Genomic DNA, 21,173 nt, shown 5'->3' on the forward strand with positions numbered 1-21,173 from the left:
GCGACTCGGGAGTCCCATCCTGTTGGCTTATCTGGGCCAATTCAGTTCTCCTAGCTAAACAGGTTCCCTGGTTAGGTGAGTGGCTGAGCGTTCACTAGGACGTGCCAGCCCCAGCTGGTAGGACTCCTCAGGAAATAGAAACCACCTGTCCTGGTCAGCGCACATCCGTGTACACAGATAGCTAGACTGGACTGAATTTTCATGCGAGGGTCAAGCCATCCTTGACAAAGTGCCACCAAGGGCACACTGCCTAGAGAGTATCCTTTCAGAGAGGAAGTAAAAAGGTTGGGGGAATTTTCTTTTCTCCCTTTTGGATTAGTTCTAACTGGAAAGAAAGCAACACACACAAGCATCCCATTGGTTCTCTCAGGGTAGCTGGCTGAATGTGAGGGTATGTTAATTACAGGACAGTGGGGAAGTCTGAAGGAAGTAGCTCATGTTAGTTCCTCCTCAGTCCAGTTGAACATCCATTCTGAGTGGAAATTGTAAAATAGGTGGGGGGACCGGGGGTCCACACACAAGGATGCATGCTACAAAACCTGCAGTTTCTGAAGACAGCGTGTGAAAGATTTAAATGGAAACCAACCAACTTCTCCTCCCTGGAGGACGACAAAGCGGAGACTCGGCCGTTGCCGCCACTGCTGTAGCTGGAATTCTGAGCACCAAAGGAGAGCCTGTGAGTGGGGAGTGCTCCCTTCCCCTGTCCATTCACAAGGCAAGCACAGGCACACCAGTGTCAGGACCCAGGAGCTCTGGTTCACCTCAAGAATTTGCAGCCTAAATTCTTAGCAGCCTTTCACATCTCAGGGCTCTGACTCAGTGAAGTCCAGCGTGCTATTATTAGCTGGTTGCTTACGGAATCTCACGTCAACCCGCCAATGACCCCAGAGACTCAACTCTCCTTTTTTGCGTATCTCCTTAGGTAACTGAAATTCTTTCTATGGCAAAAATTTCTGCCTCTCTTCGGCCTAGCCCAGCGCCTGGATGCAGAGAGGCAGGGGGAGGCTGAGAGCTGGCTTCCAGCCCCGCAGTGCAGGAGGCTCACCTTGAGTGTCCGCTGTAAAGCATTGGAGGAAAAGAATGTGGGGGAGGTGCACACGTGACATTACACACAGAGGCCCTAGATCAAGGGGGAGGAGACAGACATTCCCAAGCTCTTATCAGGCAGGTGTCTGGTTCTTTTACATCTGCCAAGCACCTCCATCCCACCTACCCTTTCCTCCAGAAGGCCCCTTGTGTTTACAATACCTGAAGTGTGACTTAGATGAAGCCTTCAGTCATGTGACTCTCTCTAGCTACTTGTTAAACCAATTTTACATCCAGTTTCACTCTGTGAGCAGTTTTATAATCAGGCCTTTCTGTATTTGACTCTAGAGGGCTGCCTAAACCGCAGCTAAATCATAAGGCACATTTGTACTGGATCTATGTCTGACACACAGCTTGATGTCGCCCTGAGACACAGACGGGCTGACAAATTTACACCACATGTGTAAAGAGTGTCACACTGGAAGGAAGCTGGATCTAAGAACTACCAAGGAACTTCAGTTATGGCAAAATAACGCACTAGGGATTAAAGTCACAGCTCGTCAGTATCGGGGGAGTACTGTGGCTCTTGTCTCATAGGCTGGTAGCCAGTCCCGCAGGCCTGCTGAGCACAGTCAGCAACACCGCCAAAGGCTGTGCACAGGTCAGTGACTGCAGGCTTCTGGCCCTGAGACACCACTCCTCAGTGTCAGTGTGCAGGGCGACAGACAGAAGGCTTGGACTACGAGGTCTCTGAAGTCTGGAACTAGAAAAGCTTAGAGGGACCATATGAAAAGCATAGGCAATCCTAAACAGGTTTGAGAAGGTTCAAGCAACCTGTTTGGCTAGTTTGGGAAAGCCAATGCTATTGGCTGTGTGTGTGTGTGTGTGTGTGTGTGTGTGTGTATGTGTGTGTGTGTGCAATCTGAAGCCTAGAAATGGAATTGAAGTGACTAAATGTTATCTTAATATAATTAAAATAAATTAAATTTTACACAAGAAACTTATTACCAGAAGAGGAAAAAAAAAATGACGTTAGGAACAGGAAGGTATTATGTCGTTTAACTCAGATTAATTGGTGTGGATCACGAGGCCTAATTAAAATGTACCCAATTTAACCTTCTGAAATGTCCAACAGTCCCTGACAGATCCCAGGCCTTCCCCAGTGCTCTGGCCCTCCCTCTTCCCTCCTTACACTGCTCTGGCTTCTCGAAGCTCCCCACCCTCAACTGTGAGCACTCAAGACATGAGCATTCAGTCCTCTTCCCTTCCTCTTCCTCGTCAGAAGTACAGGCTCTCACATGTGCATCTTTAATATAAACATTAACACCGCAAGCTTGAAATGCAGGGAACTGAAATGGTGGGCCTCCATTCACGTCAGAGTCAAATCACCAACAGACATACACGAGAGGTTAGCGAACAGCAGACAAGGTAATTCTGCATCCTGGGTATTTTTAGGAATGCTTATCAGCTTCTTAATGCAACATGGAGAATGCAAATCATGCTAAGAATGCTTGAATAGTAGCACTCTGAGATGCTGGAAAGTGCTGGGGTGGGGGAGAGCCGGGGTAGCAGTCTGTCTTAGACACTTTGAAGCAGCAACCCCTTTAGAGCACAAGCCATGCAGCCTTGCTGTACTAACCCTGCCAGATCTTCTACTCAGGGACTGGGATCCGCAATAGTCTCCATCATAACCGTTAGTCTGTTTCAACAAAGAGAGGAGAGGTCACATCAGCGCAAACAGTAGCACAGGTACAAACCAGAGAGCAACACTTATCCAGGAGACACTGAGCATTCTCTGCGGAGGGAATGAATGGGGCAGCCCAGGGCAGCAGGAAGCCTGGCCACCCCAAACTGCCAGCATTCCTGCTAACCCATGGCAACTCAGAAAACGCCTGGCAAGCATGGCGCCCGTGTTACTCCCCAGTTTTCTTAGATTAGTTCTGTGGAAAACTCTAGATTTCCACAAGGCTGAATGCCAGGCTAGAGGGTAGCGACCTGCCTGGGTCAGTTAGAGTCCAGGTAAGGACTAGAAAATGCAGCCCAAATGAAGCTGTGTCCCTAAGATTCAGAATAGTGTCCATGTAACCTACAACTAAATGCGGAAATCTCCTGAGGAAGGTCTAGGAAACCTCTGGGAGTCACCTGTCAGTCATTTACTCTTCCTCCTTCATTTTTTTTTTCCAGATGAGATGGGAAGATATACTTAACGATATTATCATTTGTCCTCCAAGAAGAAACCAGACCAAACCAAATTATCCGGAAGACTGGGCATACTACAGGTTTGCCTGTCTCCCTTCCCTTGTTCCCCCTAAGCCAAGGCAACACCATCTCAGAGTGCTCGGCTGCTCCTAGAGGGAACGGGGTCTACTTTATTGTGCTAGGAACCATGTTTGAGGAAATGGCTGTTGGTTCAGGGTAAGGACCACTGGAGACCAAAGTACTTCAAAGATGGGGAAAAGAGGAGTGGCCTCATAGCTAGTAAAGATGGAAGAGGAAGGAGATTTATCTGCCTCAGGCTGATACCCAAACTGCAAACACAAGGTCTGCCTGTGTCCAGAGGCAAATAAGTCAACCCACCTGCACTTTCACAGCTATGACAATATGCACAGAAATGAAGAAATTACAGGGCCATGGTGAGGAAGCCATGTGACTGCCCGATGGGCACACCAGCAGGCGGGAGGGCATGGCTTATGGAAGGTTCTGGGTGACCCTCACTCCAGTGTAACAGGAATACAGCACTGATGTAGAATAAGAAACTGGCAGGCAGACTCTCACTCCAGAGTGGAAGCTTCATTAGAAACTATGTGCCTGCTTTTGCTAAACTCAACAAAATAAACAAAAACCAAGACCAAGACACACCTATTTTCTAAGTGAAAAGACACACAAGTTTCTAAGTGAAACAGGAGTATGTGGAAAAAAAAAATCTTCCACACGAAACCCGAAAACCACAAGGAGCCATAAAGCATTTCCTAAGTGTGCTTTACGTTAAAACCCTTGTAAGACTGGCAGAATGAACGGCTGCAGTGCGCCCCCAAACATGGGCAGCCCCACTCGGCTGGGCAGTGCCAGCCATCAGCGCTCAGATGAACGCCGTCTGCTGTGTAAGTCACAGGGCACAGCAGAGGTCATTAAAACGGGAAGCAAAACAAGAAACTTGTTAGTTGACACTTGTGAGTAGCACACTTGACGTAGCCAAATTAATTTCAAAAAGAGAAGACAGTGTGAGGTGAAATCCAAAATGCCTCTGGCCGTTGCAAAAATTCACATACACCCCGAGGACTGGCCCTCAAAACTGACTTTGAGTTTAAAGCACAAAGGATGACATCTAGAAACAAGTTCAAGTGCATTTGACTCCGTAAAGGTCTGAAGAACTGCTAGTGTCTCCGTGCGAGTGTGAATGTGCTGCCGGGGCTCGCGTGAGGTCCTACTCTGCGCTTCCTCCTAGCTGGCCTGCCTCACCAGGCTAGGACTATGCCAGCGGCTCAGCGGGCGCCATGAGCAGGAATTCCCATGCTCAGTTCTTCTAGCCAGCTCTGTGGGGGACCTTGGAGGATCAAGCACGCTTGGCAGACACACTGACTATTTATTAATAATTGCCATAAACATAAAAGTAAAATTTCCAAATAAAATTTGAAATGGAGAATATGTGAAGCCCAGGGGCTTTGAGCTAAAATCAGCCTTGTGTATTCCTAGAAGAAGCTACAGGTTTGCAAAATTTACTGGAGGCTTCTTTTGTGTAAACTGTACGCATTTTGAGAGGGCACAAGGCGTTGGGGCTCTCACACAAAAGACTGTTATTTCGAGGGTTAGACCAAAGGGCCAAAAGAGCCAGCTAGTACTCTTGATTTGAACACTTACAGATTAGGTAAGTAAAACGATTTCTTCACACTTAGTATTTTAAAAGGACACAAAGACACCCTGGGAGTTCTTGGCCTGGTGGGTTCTTTGAGGAACCCATAGTGGGTGGCCAACAGTAGCTGCCAGTAAGTGGGACCCAGGTACTAGATAGTCCAGGCTTTAGGGCACCATCCACAGGCCAGGAGGCTCGGGTGGGAGGAAGGGTGTGATGGCTCATTCTAGAGGGTGCCATGCCCTCCTGCCCTCACAGTGTCCTGGGTGAAGACTGGCAGATGGACATGGCTTTTTGGAAACACACCCAGGAAGTTAGTAAAAAGCACCGCAGCTACATCTGTCACTGCACACGGTTAGAGTCACACAGCACAATTATCTCACCACCTCACCCAGGCATAGGGACTCCCGTACTCCAGCTCAGGCTGTGCCGGTTGGCATAGGGATGGAAGAGAAAAACAGAAATGGGAGTGCCGGAAGCAAGTCAAAGAGAAGTAAAATGTAGAGGCAAAAACCAGGCAACCTTTAAAATCTTAACACCAATACATTTCCCACGACTTCTAATGTCTTACTTAAAAGAAATATACATATCAAAATGATGGTCATCTGAAAATCTAAGAACAATAAATTGCTTCTATGCAACTGTTTAGTTTACAAAACACAAAATCATTTGAGTCTTCCTTCTTGGCATAGATATGTTCTAATTAAACTAGGCAAAGGTCTAGAGATGTATCATCAGATTTCATATAAAGCTAATGAAAAACTTACAATAACCCCCAATCTTGATTTCCCCAGGGGACCATGTATGCTGAACCCAGGGTGATAACCACCCCTCCTGGAACTCAGGCCTTATCAGCATTGTTAGCCCTGCAGTCCAGAAAGAAGCCATCTTAAGAATCTGCAAAGTAAAGCCTTCAGGATATTAAACTATAGTAAGTGGCATAATCCGGCCTCCATAGACACAGAGTGAGACTGCCCACAAAGCAGGGTTGCCAGCTGCCTTTCTCAGCTGGATCAGCCAGAAGGGGATGGAGTTTCAGGAACCTGGCAGGTGTGAAAGGCTCTGGGGGCATCAGAGGCTGGCACTGTCATTAAGATCTGCGACCTCAAGCGGGTGCCTAAATACTCCCGGCTTGTTCCACATCAACGAGTATAGCAGATTTGATTCGTATGTCCAGGACCTCAGCTCTCAAATTCTAGATTTTGTTAAAGATATTTCTTTCGGTTCTTAAAAAAAATAAAAACTAACTAATTTTGGGTGGGGAGTGCCCTGTGCCACAGTGAAAGTGAAACTCAGGTCAAGTTTCAGAAGTCAGCTCTCACTTTCCACCATGTGGGTCCCAGGGACTGAACTCAGGCTGTCAGGCTTGGTGGCATGGGCCTTTGCCCACTAAGTTTCTTAAGTCCACCAGGGGAGAGTTGTGTGGCAAATCGAAGCTGGCAGTAAAATTCAATGACTTTCTCCCATTCTCCTCTTCAACTCTAAGCAGGGACTTCCTGTGTGAAACTCCAGACCTTAGAAAAAATAGACTTACATCTGATAAAGATATCCAGTATAGAGTCTCAATTCACTAGAGGTTAACATGGAAGGGGAATGAACGCCCCAACACTTGCCAATGCTGCAACAGCAGCAAACTCTTTTAAACACTTCCCTCCTGCTCCCCCTACCCCCCAACAGCACTCCCAGGAATCTTAAGATGGTGAAATTCTTCCCCCGGAACACTAGGGGACCACAGGTCTGAAGATGACACACTGTCCCAGAGATTTGGGTTCTGCTTCTATCTCCCGCCTGTTCCATCTTAGCTATCTGTTCCTCAGGCTTCCTGCTTGCCATTTCTGGAAAAAGCTCTCTTGCAAAGTCACCACTGGGAGGCTACATCCAAGGTTCGGCTCTCTGTTCTGCCCTTCCCAGCCCTTCCCCTGGTCCCCAACTGTTCTTCCTCCTCTGCTTTCAAGGGCTCTAGACCTCTGACACCTCCCACGACTGCAATGCCTGGGCCTGGCCACAGATGTTGCAAGCTGAGCTTCTACTTATATTTTGCTTGCATAAATCTTGCTTCCGTTAACACGGATCATGTCTGAGGGAGGGCCTGGGAGGAAGTCACAGCTGCATCATGACAGATACTCAGCAGAAACTCCCCGAAGTAAGGTGGCACCTCGCTCCCTTCATATATAACTGTCCAGCAAAGCCACCCAGGGTCTGCTCTTGGTATTAGGAAGAAAGGCCAGTGACGGTGGCTAAGCCACAGGCCAGTGTGCCACCCCGGGCCTTATTGCCATATGCCAAGCTAAGCACATAGCTGGTGCATGTTTATTCAAGGGCTAATACTGTGTGGCCTAACTGTCACAGTCATGATTAATCAACCCTAGGCTTGGTCAAGTCCTTTAACAGAGCAGAGCGGCTGCTTGGAGATGTAGTTTTGACAGTTGTGGGATCCCAGGTCAGCCCTGCAGCTGATCGGACGAACACACTTCCTCAGCTAAGACACAGTCATTGAACTTCGCCTCCCAAAGCATACACTTCCTTCTAATGCAGCTACAAAGGCTGTGCTTATGCGCCATGACGTCGCCAACGAAGAGCTTTCAGGGTTGGGGCGAGAGCTCAGTGGTAGAGCACTAGGACATGCTAGGCTTTAGGTAGAATCCCTCAGCACCGCAAAGAAGACCGCCACTGTGGCTGATGGGAAGGCTCCTGACAGTGACTGGTACAGCCAGAAGGCTCCAGGGGACCTCCAGCAGCTGCAGAAACACCGTTTCTGTAACTTACGGCACCTCCTCTGTGTGTTTTCACACACATCTGTGCTTATGGAGGTTGTGGACAAGCTTAGGGGTCATTCCCAGGAATGCGCTCTCTTTTCCCTTTTATCTATCTATCTATCTATCTATCTATCTATCTATCTATCTATCTATTGAGGCAGGGTCTTTCATTGGTTTGGGACTTACTAGGAAGGCTAAGCTAATAGACAGCCAGCTTCACTAAATGTCCCCTCAACTGGAATCACAAGCACACGCCACCACACATGGCTTTCTTCACATGAGTTGGGGGGGCTCAGGTCTTCGTTGACCAACTGAACTATTTCCCGGTACAACTTACAGATGGTTTAACCAAGGTTAGCTTTACTGGAGAGTGTGTGGATAAGTGGGCATGCGGTGTGCCTTCATATTCCTGTCCACCATAGCAACAACTCTGAAACAATCGTTAAGCACAGTTTCCTGGTTTTGTGTCGTTGAAAAACTATTGGAAAAAAAAAAAAAAGATGCCTACCACTCTTCAGGAAGTTACAATGAAGTAACACTCGCCCTCTCCCCACCCTGCCCTTGATTAAGTTAGATACAAACACTTCGTCAGTTAGGTGGGGACCCGCTGAGCACTGCGATGAACACTGAACGCAGGGATCCCGCCCACACACGGTTGCCATGCAGGAAGCAATCACGCCCATTACTGACCCGTAGGCTGCCGCGGCTACCCACGGACAAGCGCTCATCTTCGTCCGAAGCCTAGTGAGAGACAGCAACAAGAACAGGACGGTGAGCTGGACCGTCATCACAGAGGATGTGAGCACAGGCCCTCAGCATGCCTCAGTTTGCCTCGGGCTGTTTATGGAAACACAGCACGTCAGAGGCAACTGTTAAGGAGGGTTACTAATAAGCTCCAATGATTATAAAAATTACCTACGGGCACTTAACAAGGACAGCATTTACACTGCCATGAATAATATATTAATAATCATACTTAAACAGGGCATGAGATAAAGTTTAGTGGTAGATAGAGCGCCTAAGCTGGCATGAGGCCTTGGGTTCAATAAACAGTTTTGTTTTGTTTCTAATCCCAAACACAATTTCTTCACTCAGTTTAGCCCAAAATGCTGGAGGCTGAGTTGCGGTCTTCATTCAGGCAATGATAGCGGTTGCACATCAACAATGGCAAGGCTCTCTGGAGCTCTGTGTCTACTTCAGCCACTAGAGGAGCAGGGGGCTCCGTGAGCCTTCCCTGGCGGTGACGGGTCGCGGTACTGACCGATGTGTTTCTCCGGAATCTACGAGAGTAACGCTCGCTGTCTTCCTACCGATGCAAAGGGAACAGCAGAGAGAGGTTAGAGAGAGCAAGGCGGGTGCTCAGAAACCCCCACAGGGCCTGCGGCCACACAATCCAGCATTTTTCATCTAAACGGCAAATCAGCATTTTATTTTATTTTTTGGCTTTTGTTCAAAGGCTCGAACTGAAGGACTGGGAGAAACAGCTTCTGGAGGAGGTCCTCAAGAACACAAATAACGGGCATAGTTCGTGGCCTGAAAAGCGTGAGCAAGCTCAGGGGCAAAAATGAAACCTTGCTTTTTTTTTTTTTTTCTCCCTTTCTTTCTTTTCTCTAACCCTACAATCTGGTTTTAAATCAGCCCTCTTCCCGTATGGCCTGACTCTCCTTCGGGAACCGATTTCCCCAGAGAGGCCCCAATGTCAATGTCACCCTGTTTGCTTTCCAGACTCCAGGATAAACAGGTTCTTGCATGTTTATCTCTGGAATGGAAGTAGGAGGTACAGAGTTGCTCACAGCTAATTAACAGCTTTTCTCTCTTTGGAGGTGGCCATCTTTTAACTGTCCTTAAGATTTGAAAAGCAAGATACACACCTGGGGGGGGAGGGGGTTGGCATAGGCTGATCATGGTGAGTTTTCAATAGATATTTACACAGAGCATCTAAGACGGCGGAGATCGCCTTGAGTCTTCCTCAGGCTGTGTAATAGTGAGGAGCCTTGATGAGGACATTTCCAGGTCTCCAGTGCCAAAAGCATGTGTCAAAGTCCAGGACAGCAGCCAAGATAAAAGAGGCGGGAGGCTTAATGTGAGCACAGCCTTGCTCTGGGATCACCGCAAAGCACCAGAGGTGCCCAGCCCAGAGCCTTGCCACATGGGCACCTCTCCTGAGAGGCCTGAGAGGACGAAGCCTCCCTTGGGTTGAGCTAGCCCTTGCCTGCCCAGGGAAGGCAGACAGAGTCTTAAAGAAAACAGTTGGAAAGGGAAAAGAAGTTTTCTCAAGGGTAAGGGTGTTCACAGGCACAGACGAGACAAGAGGAGCCAACAGTGAGTGTACAGGAGTGTGGGGTTGGGAGTGAGAGGGCAGCTGGCTGGCTGTGAAGGAAGCAAACAGGCTAGGGCCTCTTCTGGGTGTAACTAGAACAGTGAGATGTTCTGATGGTAACATGAGGTTCTCTGGAAAGTTCTTGCACACAGACACATGCCCAGCCCGAGTCCCTGGGGAATCTTCTGATGGAGAGACTTAGGGGAGCAGTGGTTATGGAACCTCAGATAACACCAGCCTGCAGACATCAGTAGTCCCCTTCTGTAGGCGGACAGGTCACACGCCTGGCCAGACCATTTCTAACACCACCACACCAGATGCAGAAATGCCCTGAAGAAGACCTCTGAGTATCAAATTACAGTGCCACAGGAATCCACTGGCATAATTAAACTGCAGTCAGAATTAAATTATAAACCATTTACATCTTAAATTATATTCATGGCCTACCATCCACTGCTCGATGTCGCCCCATTTTGTATCCAGCCCATAATATTTCTATGGACAGAAGGGAAAGAAAATTAGTCAAGAAGTAAACAGTAAAAGCATAAGAAACTCTTCCGCCATGCTCTCCCACCGCAATCAGTCATGGAGGCGGCATGCCAGGCAGGGTGACCGCAGAACTGGGCTCTGCCGAGAAGCCATTTGCTGAGCAGCCATGTAATGGCCTGAGATGAGGCCTGCCTAGCCACTCCTTCCTTGCAGGCTTTCGGAGTCCAGGGCAAAGCACTTATGGGGTAGGGGGGAGGCTCCCGAGGTGTCTGGAAAACAAACCCTGCAGAACCACTGCGGGACCCTCTGCAGGGCCATTCACAGTTCTGGGGTACACGTGCAGAAGGAACCAATGCTGTCCACTGGAAGCGCGAGTGAGAGCCATTCAGTCCATGCTGCTGCCCCAGGAGGGGGTCCCCAAGGAGGGAAGGGGAAGCGCTGCATCGAGCTGGCTTCTCTCTGCACGTCCTGCTGACACCTGTGACCCCAGTGCAGGCCTGAGAACCCAGAACTGCTGGCAGATGCCTAGGACCTGCAGAGCAGGCCTTTGGATGGGGAGAGACTGTAGCCAATAGCCCCTGGTTTTACTTGCCTACTCTAAGCCATGGTGGTCCACGACAGACTGAACAAAGTAGGTCATAACGGCTGCTTCTACAGCTAGAGTGTCCCCAGGCTGGTTGAGAAACAGGGCTTAACAACCAGCTTGGCTTTGTTCCTTATTTTCTTCTCAATTTCTAGCAAGCAAATCAAGGAACAGACAACCAAACCTTCAGGACGTCACATTCTAACACACTTTACGTCTATAGTCAGAAATACAAAGCCGGGTGCCAGAAGGACAAGGGCATTTTAAAATGGTTTTCTAGTTGCTCGAATGTGCTGTGGTTATGTTTGGTTTAGGTTCACCTTGAAGGACGGCCAGGTTTGAGACACATGGCCCTGCCCTTCCCACAGAAGAGATGTTAGTAAGTAGAAAACCGAAGTAGAAATTGGAAGATTTTCACACAGCCGTGAAGAGCCAATCGTGTCCAGCTAGTGCAAAAAGCCACACAAGCAGTCTTTCCTGCTAAGTTATGTGAAAAAGCCACACCTGTGGAGAACAGGGTTTCTCCCACAGGGTCACATATCAGACATTTCCACCATGATTCGTAACAGCAGAAAAATCACAGTTATGAGGTAGCAATGAAATACTTTTACAGTTGGGGGTCAGCACGACATGCATGACTACACTGAAGGGTCACAGCGTTAGGAAAGTGGAGAAGGCACTAGTGTAAAGTTCTGCAGGCCGACGGCCTGTTAGAGCGCTGTGATCATGGAGAGCAAAGCCGAACTTGTCTTTGCTGTCTACAGTTCCCACAGAAGCCACTTACCCACCTCTGTATGCTGTCCCACATCCTTTGAAGTCTTTGGAAACCTAAGAATGTGACTAAAACCTACAGTGAGATTTCCCTTCTCCGCTCTAACCCACCTAAACAGTTTCCCCACCAATGTCTGTAGGAATCACCTTGATTTATGACTTACTTTTTTTGTAACTATAAAAAGTTGAGATATTTGGGGCAACTTTAATCTGCGTTTCATGGCCATGGGGTCATTCGTTTTTGGCTCAGATCAAACTCTTATTCCCCTTGGAGTGAGAGCTGTCCTTCGCAGAGACACCAATTTCTTTAGAATACACATTTGTAAAGAAAATAAAAGCAAACCATCGAAGCGTCAAAGTCACAGCTCCTCTGGGTACTGAAGCCCCTTCTGTACTCAGCTAGCGCTAGCTCCGCCCTTACTGAGACATTCAGATCCTACTTCCTGTGTAACACACGGTGCCTTTGTTTCTGTTTGATTTTAGCCTTTGATTTAAGAAGACAGGAGAGAGCCAGGCTGAGGGACAACACCCTTGAGCCCAGAGGAACTTAAGTGGCCACAGGACGAGGAGAGAAGGACGCCTGTCTTCTGCCCCTCATCACAGACGTGAGTGTCCCACGGACACTTTTATACAAACCGTGGTGGGCTTCCGGAGCTCTTCCAGCTGTGCCCTGTGTGTGAACTCACATCTGACAGTTCTCACCACACATCTCAGGCCTGTCAGCTAAAAACCCAACCGTGAGCTAAACAGGAAAGGGAAGGATGAGAGGGGAAATGATCAGATCCAGCCTCTTTCCTGGGTTTGGGGCAGCAATGTCCCACAGCCTCACTGTCCATCAGCGCTTCCCAGCCTTACTGAGACCTGTGAGAGTCCTCCTGGGATTCTACAAGACAGGGGACTCTGGCTTCAGTATCCATTCCCATAGTGGATGCTAGGACCATGAACACGTGCCGTACAGATTCTGCTGATACCCTCTGGACCCTTCTGCCTCGTCAGGGGAGGAGGTCTCCCAGTGGCGTCAGGCTGGGCTGAGCGGGGAGGAGGGGTCATCAAACTGAGCTCATGATTGTCTGCAGCAAGTTCTGAGGCTTACTGGAGACGTGCTTTAGAAGCCTGTGTGCTCTGAACTCTGAGAGTCTTGTGTTCTGACTCTTTCTGCTTTAAAAGGAAGATACAGCTGTTCTAGGTAGAAACTGAGCAAGTGCAGACAAGAGCACAGCACACAGACAGGAAACTCCCCAAGCCCTATAACCTCTCTCAGGGGCCAGTGGCACCCTGCTCCATCATGGCTGAGCCGCAAGTTCCTGGAGAACACGCTCAGCCTGGTCTGCTCACTGTCCTGGCTTCTAAGCCTCGGTGGCTGCCATGACATAAACAGGACGTTATAGATCTTTAGCTTGTAATGCTCTAGGGTCGAGGGAGGAGAACAACTGGATTTTGTTCCTATAGCTTTATTTTTTTTAAAATTTTTATTAAAACTAAAAACAAAACAAAACAAAAACAAACAAACAAACAAAAAAAAACCCTCTATCCCCAATAATCTGTAATCTTTCATTTTCTTCTTATTCTAGATTTTTATTCTTTTCTGCCCTGAAACCTCTCTCTCAACCTCTCAAGTGTTGGGGCTACCATACCTGGCCTAATAACCAATTTTTCCATCCATTCATCCATCCATTTTCTATCTGTTTATATTTCTTCTCCTTGCTCTCATTTTTTGAGATAGGGTCTCACTCTGTACAGGCTAGCCTCCAAATAACCACATAATCCCTGCATAGCTTCAAACTATCAGTGATCCTCTGGCCTCCGACTCCTGAGTGCGAGGATTGCAGAAGTGTACTCCTACACTTGGCCTAATAATGCCTTTATACTACACTTGGCCTAATAATGTCTTAACATGTGGCAATTAACATTGGTATTTTTAAGGTTTTCTAATAGGGCCTTCTGGGAAAAAGTCTTTATTTTTTAATATACAATTGGTAAAAGCTTCCTCCAATTCTAAAATGTGGTTTGTGTTAAATTTTTTTTTTTTTCTCCACTGGAGACAATTTTCCAATTCCTTGAGGCAGTTCCTTGAGGGATGTGTTCAGTGCATGGCTGCTGCCTCATGTGGGGAGAAGCAGGCGCAGAGGTGGAGGTGCAGGGTGGAGGAAAGCAGGGTGGCCAGTGCACAGCATCGTTCTGAAGGCTACAGGGCTCGGCAAGGGAAAGCAGCACATGCACTTTAGAAATGGAGGGCAGAGCCTACCTTTTGGACTTGATAGATCTACAGGAAAGGGAGAGAGAAACAGGGGAAAAATAGAAAATGCAGTTAAAATTGTAGGAACATCAGAAAGGTTCAGTAACAACCAGAAATAAGAGCGAACACCATACTGCAGGAAAATGAAGATTACCGATTAAACATGTGTTGTTTTTGATGATGGCTGATGGCCGCTGCCTACCAGCACCTGGAGACCCACTGTTACCTAACGCAGAGTACGCATGGCCTGTTGCCACAACAGGAAACAGGAATTGAGGGCATCTTTTCAGACTTTGAAGGAGATGGGGACATGGAGGGAAGGACGCTCCAGAGGGAGTAGGGGAATGAGAGACAGAAATGGCAAGTGACTCTAATCAATATATATCAAACTCATATCCAAGTAAAGCATGAAATCGTCCAAGAATAAACATGAAACTATCTTTGGAAAGAAAACTGCTTTTCACACTAATAAAAGTTTAACCAGAAAGTATTAAATTTTAAATGGGAAATTGAGTGGTCAGATTCAGAAAGGGTTAATAAAGAGGCCTTATCGTCCTGGTCCGTGCAGATTATACGAAAGAACAGCAAGAATGTTCCGGCAAAACATCATGGCCATGAGACTGTGCTGAAATTCAAGAGGGGCTCCCTCTCCCCGACAGACAGGTTTGCTTCAGAGCCGTCTCTTAATTTCATGTGCCGCTAAGACAGAGATATCTGCATTCATTCAACAAACCATGACTTGTGTCGGGCCTTGTTAAGGGCACAGGACTAGAAATCTGGTACTTTTGTTCATAAGGGAAAGCACCAGAGAATGCAGTCAGCATTTAACTATAATAAACATAAACACAGCCTCTCCAACCACCATCTTCCAGTCTGTGGCGTTAAGAGAGATACTAGCCCAAGCTTTTCCAGTAAAGCTCAAGGATCCCTGCGATCTCCCAACAAACACCACCTATATGTTATTCTCCTTTAGTAAGGCCGTTAAAAAGGAGCTAAGATCCACTCAACCAGCCCCAAATCACAGCTGGAGAATGCTGCAATTGGCTCCTGCCATCTGCATGGCTGACAAGAGTCATTACTGGGGATACTTAGAGAGCCCTGCGTCTGGATACAGCTCACTGTCTGGAGGTTTGGGGGCAGATCTGCACCCCAGCACTCCTGTCCTTCCTATCTTTGCTCTCTGCACAGTCTGCAAGCTCTCCTGGAGGACCCCAACTTTGACATGAGCTTGAGGCCTCCTCAGCTCATCCAGGCCCCTTCCTCTAGGACCAGCCATCCCCTGCCCAGCAGCATGAGCAGGAAAAAGCAAGGATCATGTTTCCCAGTTTTAAAACAAAATACCAACCCTACTGGCTAAACACTGGCAGTCCAAAACATATTCATTTCTCCTTAATCAACAACTTAAAATGCCAGTGCCCCGGGCTATCGGATGGTATGAGCTCAAGTTGGGCTCCATGCTGCTAATAATAGCCAGGGCTGAGAAGACAGGCAGAGCAGTCTGCGAGGGGCTGCGGTGTCAGGCTGCACACTTGGGCTGTGAGCTACTCTCACTCTTCTCTGCAGACTCGCCCACCAGTGCCCCTGCACACGCACACACGTATGCACACACATGCACCTCCTGGATTGGGCTAGGTGAAGGGGAGCTGGATGTGTAGCAATGGCTTCTCCTCCTATGCAGTTCCTGCTGACAAGCGTGGGCCCTGTGCCTGGCAAATTCTGCCTCAAATGCAGCATGAAGAGATGTTGGTGTTCAAGGCCAAACGTCCTTCTGTTCAAACAAAAACTCTAAGGACTCACTAATTTCCTCTTAGTTGTGGATGTTGCCACACTCGCAGCTAACTGCCCAGGGATTCTCACTCAAGAATTTGTAGAAGCTTTTAAAAATATAATCGTGCACATAAGCCAATCAATGCCACCCATCAGCGAGAATGAATATAATTTAGTGCCCCTTAGTAGACATGTGTGCACGCACTACATAGCTCAGCTTGACCTCTGTAGCAATGTTAGTGAAAGTCACTCCCGACGCCACACTCACTAACAGGCATGAGCTCACAGCCTCACTGAATCCCACTGCCTGAGTCCTTGGTTTATCTCTAACAAGAGCTGAAACGGACAGTAGTGAGGCTTATCACCCACTGGAAGGACAGTGGGACATACATGCAGCTAATGCCCGGAACCAGCAGAGCAACAAAACACCCTGGTGATTTTTGCAGACTGCTGGGGCTGGGCCTGGGGCTGAGGCTCAGTGTGAAGTGCCTAGTGTACATGAGGTACCAGGTTCAATTCCCACTACTGCCAAATGTAAAAGGTAAAGAGGGAAAGGAAGGAAAAAAAGAAGGAAGGAAGGGAGGGAGGAAGGAAGGAGAGAGAGAAAGAGGAAAGAGAGAAAGAAAGAAAGAAAGAAAGAAAGAAAGAAAGAAAGAAAGAAAGAAAGAGAAAGAAAGACTGAAGGACTATGGGAGAACCAGGGTATGATGACAGTAGAGGAGCCTAGGGCAGGGCATAGCAGCCATGGCGAGCAGCTCCCACAGGGTTCCCGGCCCTGAGTAACCCTAAGAAACAGCAGCTGCCAGCCCCAGAACTACCTATCTCCCCATCACACTACCCTGTGGCTCCCACAGTCAATGGGAAGGGTTATCAGGGTCCTACCCGCAGGGGGCTGACAACTATCTACTGAATGAGCAGAAATATTGCTCAGAGAAAATGATAGCAGGTGGTCTGAAAAACACCTGGGACTTGTGAAAAAAAAATTAACTATTCATTTCCAAACTGCCCAGTATGTATGTATGGAGCTGAGGAGCTCCAGTTAGGATGGTTCCCTGAGCCTGGGTGGTATCCACTCAGAGGCGCACGACAGTGGCCTACAAAGCAGTAGGGTCTTTTCCTATTTTCCGTTTGTGGGTCCAGATATTTGTCTCTGGTGAGTTTCCTGAAGGAACTTCTGGGTGGGGCCATGACAGGTGTTCACTGATTCTGATTCCACTTTGGCCCACCTGACCCTTGGCCAGGAGACTAGGAGAGGGAGGCACTTCAGTTAACTTGAAGGCTTGTTAATTTAATCACAGTTCATCTGGGAAAAACCCAAATAATTAAACACACACACACACACACACACACACACACACACACACACACACGGACTGCCTATTTTCTGATTTTAAAAAGATAAACCTCTGAAGGGAGACAGATGCTGGGAAAACACCAACCCCATGCTTCTCCCACAGAACTAAGAGAAAATATTAAAAAAAATATACAAAGCCAGGCAGTGGTAACGCATAACTTTAATCCCAGCACTCAAGAGGCAGAGGCAAGTGGATCTCTGTGAGTTCGGGGCCAGCCTGGTCTACAAAGGGAGTCCCAGGACAGCCAAGGCTACACAGAGAGACCTTATCTCAAAAGTCATTAAAAAACAAAACAACAACAATAAAAAAAAAAACTAAAAGAAAAAATACATAAACAGAAAAAGTACTAAATGTAAAATGTGAAAGTACTAAATGTAAAATGTGAAAGTACTAAATGTAAAATAACAGAGTAGAACGAATTCCACTTTATAAACTTTATTTATGTAGCCAGAGGGAGAGACAGTGAGCCACCTTCCAGTACTGGTTTAATTTTTCTGCTCAGAGCCTAACACACAGGAGAAGCTTGCCAAGCCCATGTAAAGGTCACTTCCTGATCACTACAAGACAGGGGTGAGGTCCCCTCACTGGGATGACTGTCCTGACCCACCATCCCTGACACTGGGGCCCTGGTACCCCTTTGCTGAGCCTTTAGGCTGGGGCTCCCAGAACTCTATGGCTACCCATATGCCGCCTAGAAGTTTCCTTCCCCAAATCAAGTCTGGCCACATCCCCTCTTCTATTGGCATGACGTCCCCAGGCAATACGGAACAGTGAATGTCACAAGCTAGTGGACCAGCTGCCCCTCCAGTGCACATGACAAGCTTAGGAAGGCGGAGAGGTCTGTGATGGCCTGAAGAGAAACAGGAATCCCAAGCTTCCATCTGAAGCTGCGCAAATGGTGAACGTCGGCTGGGAGACATGAAGAGAGCCAGAACCTACATATGAAGGACCACTGCAGCAGCTGGATACTGCTGCCCAACACACTCAGGCCTTCTTCATCACCAAGCCTGCAGCATGGGGCTGGAGCACATGCTCCCCAAAGGGTTCACTTGCCAGTTACGCGCATGGTTGTGAAGAAAGCAGAACCCTAGTGCACTTAAAGAGCCCACAGACTGGCTGATGGGAAGGGATTCTGACTCAAGGCTTTAAAAACCAACAGCGGATAGGGTTGTGGGCACCTGTGACCACCTGGGTTCTCCAGAGCACAGCTGTTCCTGTGACTGCTTATTCCAGTGTTCACTCTAATTGCTGAGAAGCCTCAGAGAAAACCTTTTTTAATGAAAAATGTTGGCCAATTAAGTCAAAACAAAAATTGCTCTGCTCTTTTCTTGCTTTGAGAGAATCCAGACCTTAACCCTACAGTTGGACAGACAGAAGCCTCAACCCAGTTCTCTCCAGCTCGTCTCAGTTAGAAAGCTGTCCTAGAAACTCAACTAAAGGGCAAGCTCAGAGGCTGCTCCATCAGGCCCTCAGTTGGGCAGGCATGCCTGGCCTCGGTGCTTTGTGTGCTCGGGGTCTAACTGGGAACAAGAACCCCAGGAGCACACATTCCAAGCGGGAGCCATGCAGAGGTTGGACAGTGAAGGAGGCCGATGCTCAACAGCAGCAGGAACTCTATCTTCGAGGCCCTAACAGAGAAAGAGTCAACCGCGAGCCCCCAGCCTCCATTACCTCCTTCTGCTGCCGCTCCAGCTCCTTCATCCGGATCTCCCGAGCCTCGGCGCGGGCTGCACGCTTTGCTGCAAGCCTGGCCTCCGCCTGAAACAGACCCAGAAACCTTATTAGAGAGCAGACCAGGCAACTTCCGGGTACAGAGTTAATGACACTGCAGAGAGAAAATCTCGTTTAGAGCTTAACGAGCATACAGCAGTGATTCACAGATGCACTCCAATGGCAGGGTTGTCAGGAGTGGGAAGAATCGTGGCTGTGAGCCCAAGAGCTCCTCCCTTATCTACTTCCAGTAAGCTGGGGTACACCGAAGTCCAAAAACTTTACACGGAAGACTTCAGAAATAAATAATTCTTACATTTAAAAAGAAAAGTGATAAAAGCCAGCGCCATTTTGTTCAGATATATCTTGCTCAAACTTTGACTCCCTTTGTCCAGTTTCCAGTCTTTGTCCTATTGCCTGCTAGTCACCATCAGATCCACTCCAGCAACAGCCAGCACCTTGTGTTGAGGTGGTCCTCATTTTACTTGGCGACAGCCCCTAAGCAACAAAGAGTGGTGGCTCTTGGACTTTCCATATGCCAAAGAAGAGCCTAGAAGTTCTTCCTTTTAATACGGAGGTGAAAGTTCCTGACTCAGAAAGGAAAGGAAAAATCATATGCTAAGATTGCCAAGGTCTGCAGCGTGGTTGTTAATGCCTCACTGCGCCCAGTTTACAAGTAAAGTCCTGTCACAGGTACATATGTCGAGGAGAAACACAGCCCAACAGAGTTTAGTATCATCTGAGGACAGGTGGGTGACTACTGAGCCCTAACTAAATGCCAGGTGGGCACAGAACTTCACCCCTTGCCGTAGCCCCATGACAGAGCCAGGTGTCCCTGCAGGGCCCCAGTCTGGCAGCCCCACAGACTGAGACTCCTGCCCCGTCCCTCTTGGCCCTGTTGCTCTATGACTCCTCTCCCCTCCGCAGCGCAGGGAGCCCAGGCTCTCCCAAGGCCACCAAGGATACAGTGGACAGCTCTGGAAGGTAGAGCTCCCAGCATCTATGTCCTCAGAGCACATCTGACTGTGCCAACCGGGGGTCACAGATGGCATTTTGACCCTGTTACATGTCTATCGACCATGTGAATGTTATCTCCTGCAACCCAGCAGTGAGGGAAGTAAAAGGCTGAGTGTTCCAGAATTTAGGCTCTCTGGCGTCATGCCCCGCCTCCTTGGTAGGCAAGTTCCCTTGATATGCAGTCAATAATTCTTCTACCCATAGCTCTGAAGTTTTGCAGTGTCTCACTGTTCCCTAGGTCATTTTAATACAGTGCTTTCTGGACAGTCTGCAGTTGGCTAGTGGGACCAGCCAGTAGCAAGAGCCTAAGAATGTTTGGCTTTCTCAGCAGCACACTTCCACTAGGAGATAGGTCCTGGTGGCCGACCTGAATACTATCTCCCTGACCATAAACATATACATATATACTATATATGTACATATATATACATCAGAAGACAAACTGATCCTTTCCCTTTCCTTCCCTCTTTTTTTTTTTTAATATTTTTTTTATTGTTGATTCTTCTAAAAGACAAGGTCTTGCTATCTATATAACCTCAAATTCACCATCCTCCTGCCTCTGCCCTCCCACTCTGCCATGCTGGGCTTTCAGGATCTCATCACCATTCATGGCTGAATCAGAACTCTGGCACTTGGGGTCATTTTAAAGGTTCCATACTAGTTACATGTCCTAAATGGGTACTTGAGGTCTGTAAGAAGAACCCAGAGCTGGAGTGGAAGGAAGAAAGCTCCTTCCATTTAAGACCTACCCTTGGGTGAGGAGGCACACGGCCCTGCGCCTGTTGGCCCCTTTCTAAGACGGCAGAGAGTAGAGAAGGGTTTAGATAGCAGTATTACTCCGTTGGCTTGGATAAGAGAAACAGGGAAGGAATTGTGGAAAGGACCGGGAGAAGGATAAGACCACCAGCGGGGGTAGAGGGAGAAGGGAATATAGTTGTGAGAGTTCTACAAAGTCCTACAAGTTTCTAGGAGGGTCCCAGAACCCCACCGACTACACTGGTATAGATCCCCATAGCAGGCACCTGTATAGTCTCCTCTAGAGTGTGTGCAGGGGGAGTTGTGAATCTGATGATGTCACTCCTGTAAACTGCATAACACTATACGGCAGAGAGAACTATACACTTTAAGGGCTTTTATCAGCTGACCTTGAGTTGAGCAAAAAGAGCCTGCCCGATGGGCTTAGACGAGGCCTCTAAGGTTAGAACAAGCCTTCTGCTGGTCTTGAGAAAGCTGGATATCAGATATATGAGAGGCTTGTGAAGGAGATCCCAAAAGCTGTGAGTAGCCCTCAGG

General features: G+C 48.0%; 1 protein-coding gene across 21 annotated transcripts in view; it reads right to left on the reverse strand.

Moving 5' to 3' along the window:
• Positions 1–21,173, reverse strand: part of Lrrfip1 (LRR binding FLII interacting protein 1) — a 122,130-nt gene that overhangs the window by 38,491 nt on the left and 62,466 nt on the right. For 13 of the 21 annotated variants that reach the window (XM_055617131.1, XM_055617130.1, XM_055617136.1 and 10 more), the window contains exons 2-7: positions 18,825–18,911; positions 14,041–14,058; positions 10,400–10,447; positions 8,894–8,938; positions 8,323–8,373; positions 2,666–2,725 (exon numbers count right to left, since the gene is read on the reverse strand). In XM_055617131.1, the coding sequence (XP_055473106.1) occupies positions 2,666–2,725; positions 8,323–8,373; positions 8,894–8,938; positions 10,400–10,447; positions 14,041–14,058; positions 18,825–18,911 (309 nt within the window). Of the gene's footprint in view, positions 1–2,665; positions 2,726–5,267; positions 5,301–8,322; positions 8,374–8,893; positions 8,939–10,399; positions 10,448–14,040; positions 14,059–18,824; positions 18,912–21,173 lie in introns of all 21 variants that reach the window. The other 8 variants (XM_055617133.1, XM_055617132.1, XM_055617134.1 and 5 more) reach the window with 3 other exon arrangements.

The sequence above is a fragment of the Psammomys obesus genome, unplaced genomic scaffold (genome assembly GCF_907164565.1).
Source record: "Psammomys obesus unplaced genomic scaffold, mPsaObe1.curated_primary_1811, whole genome shotgun sequence".
NCBI lineage: Eukaryota > Metazoa > Chordata > Mammalia > Rodentia > Muridae > Psammomys > Psammomys obesus.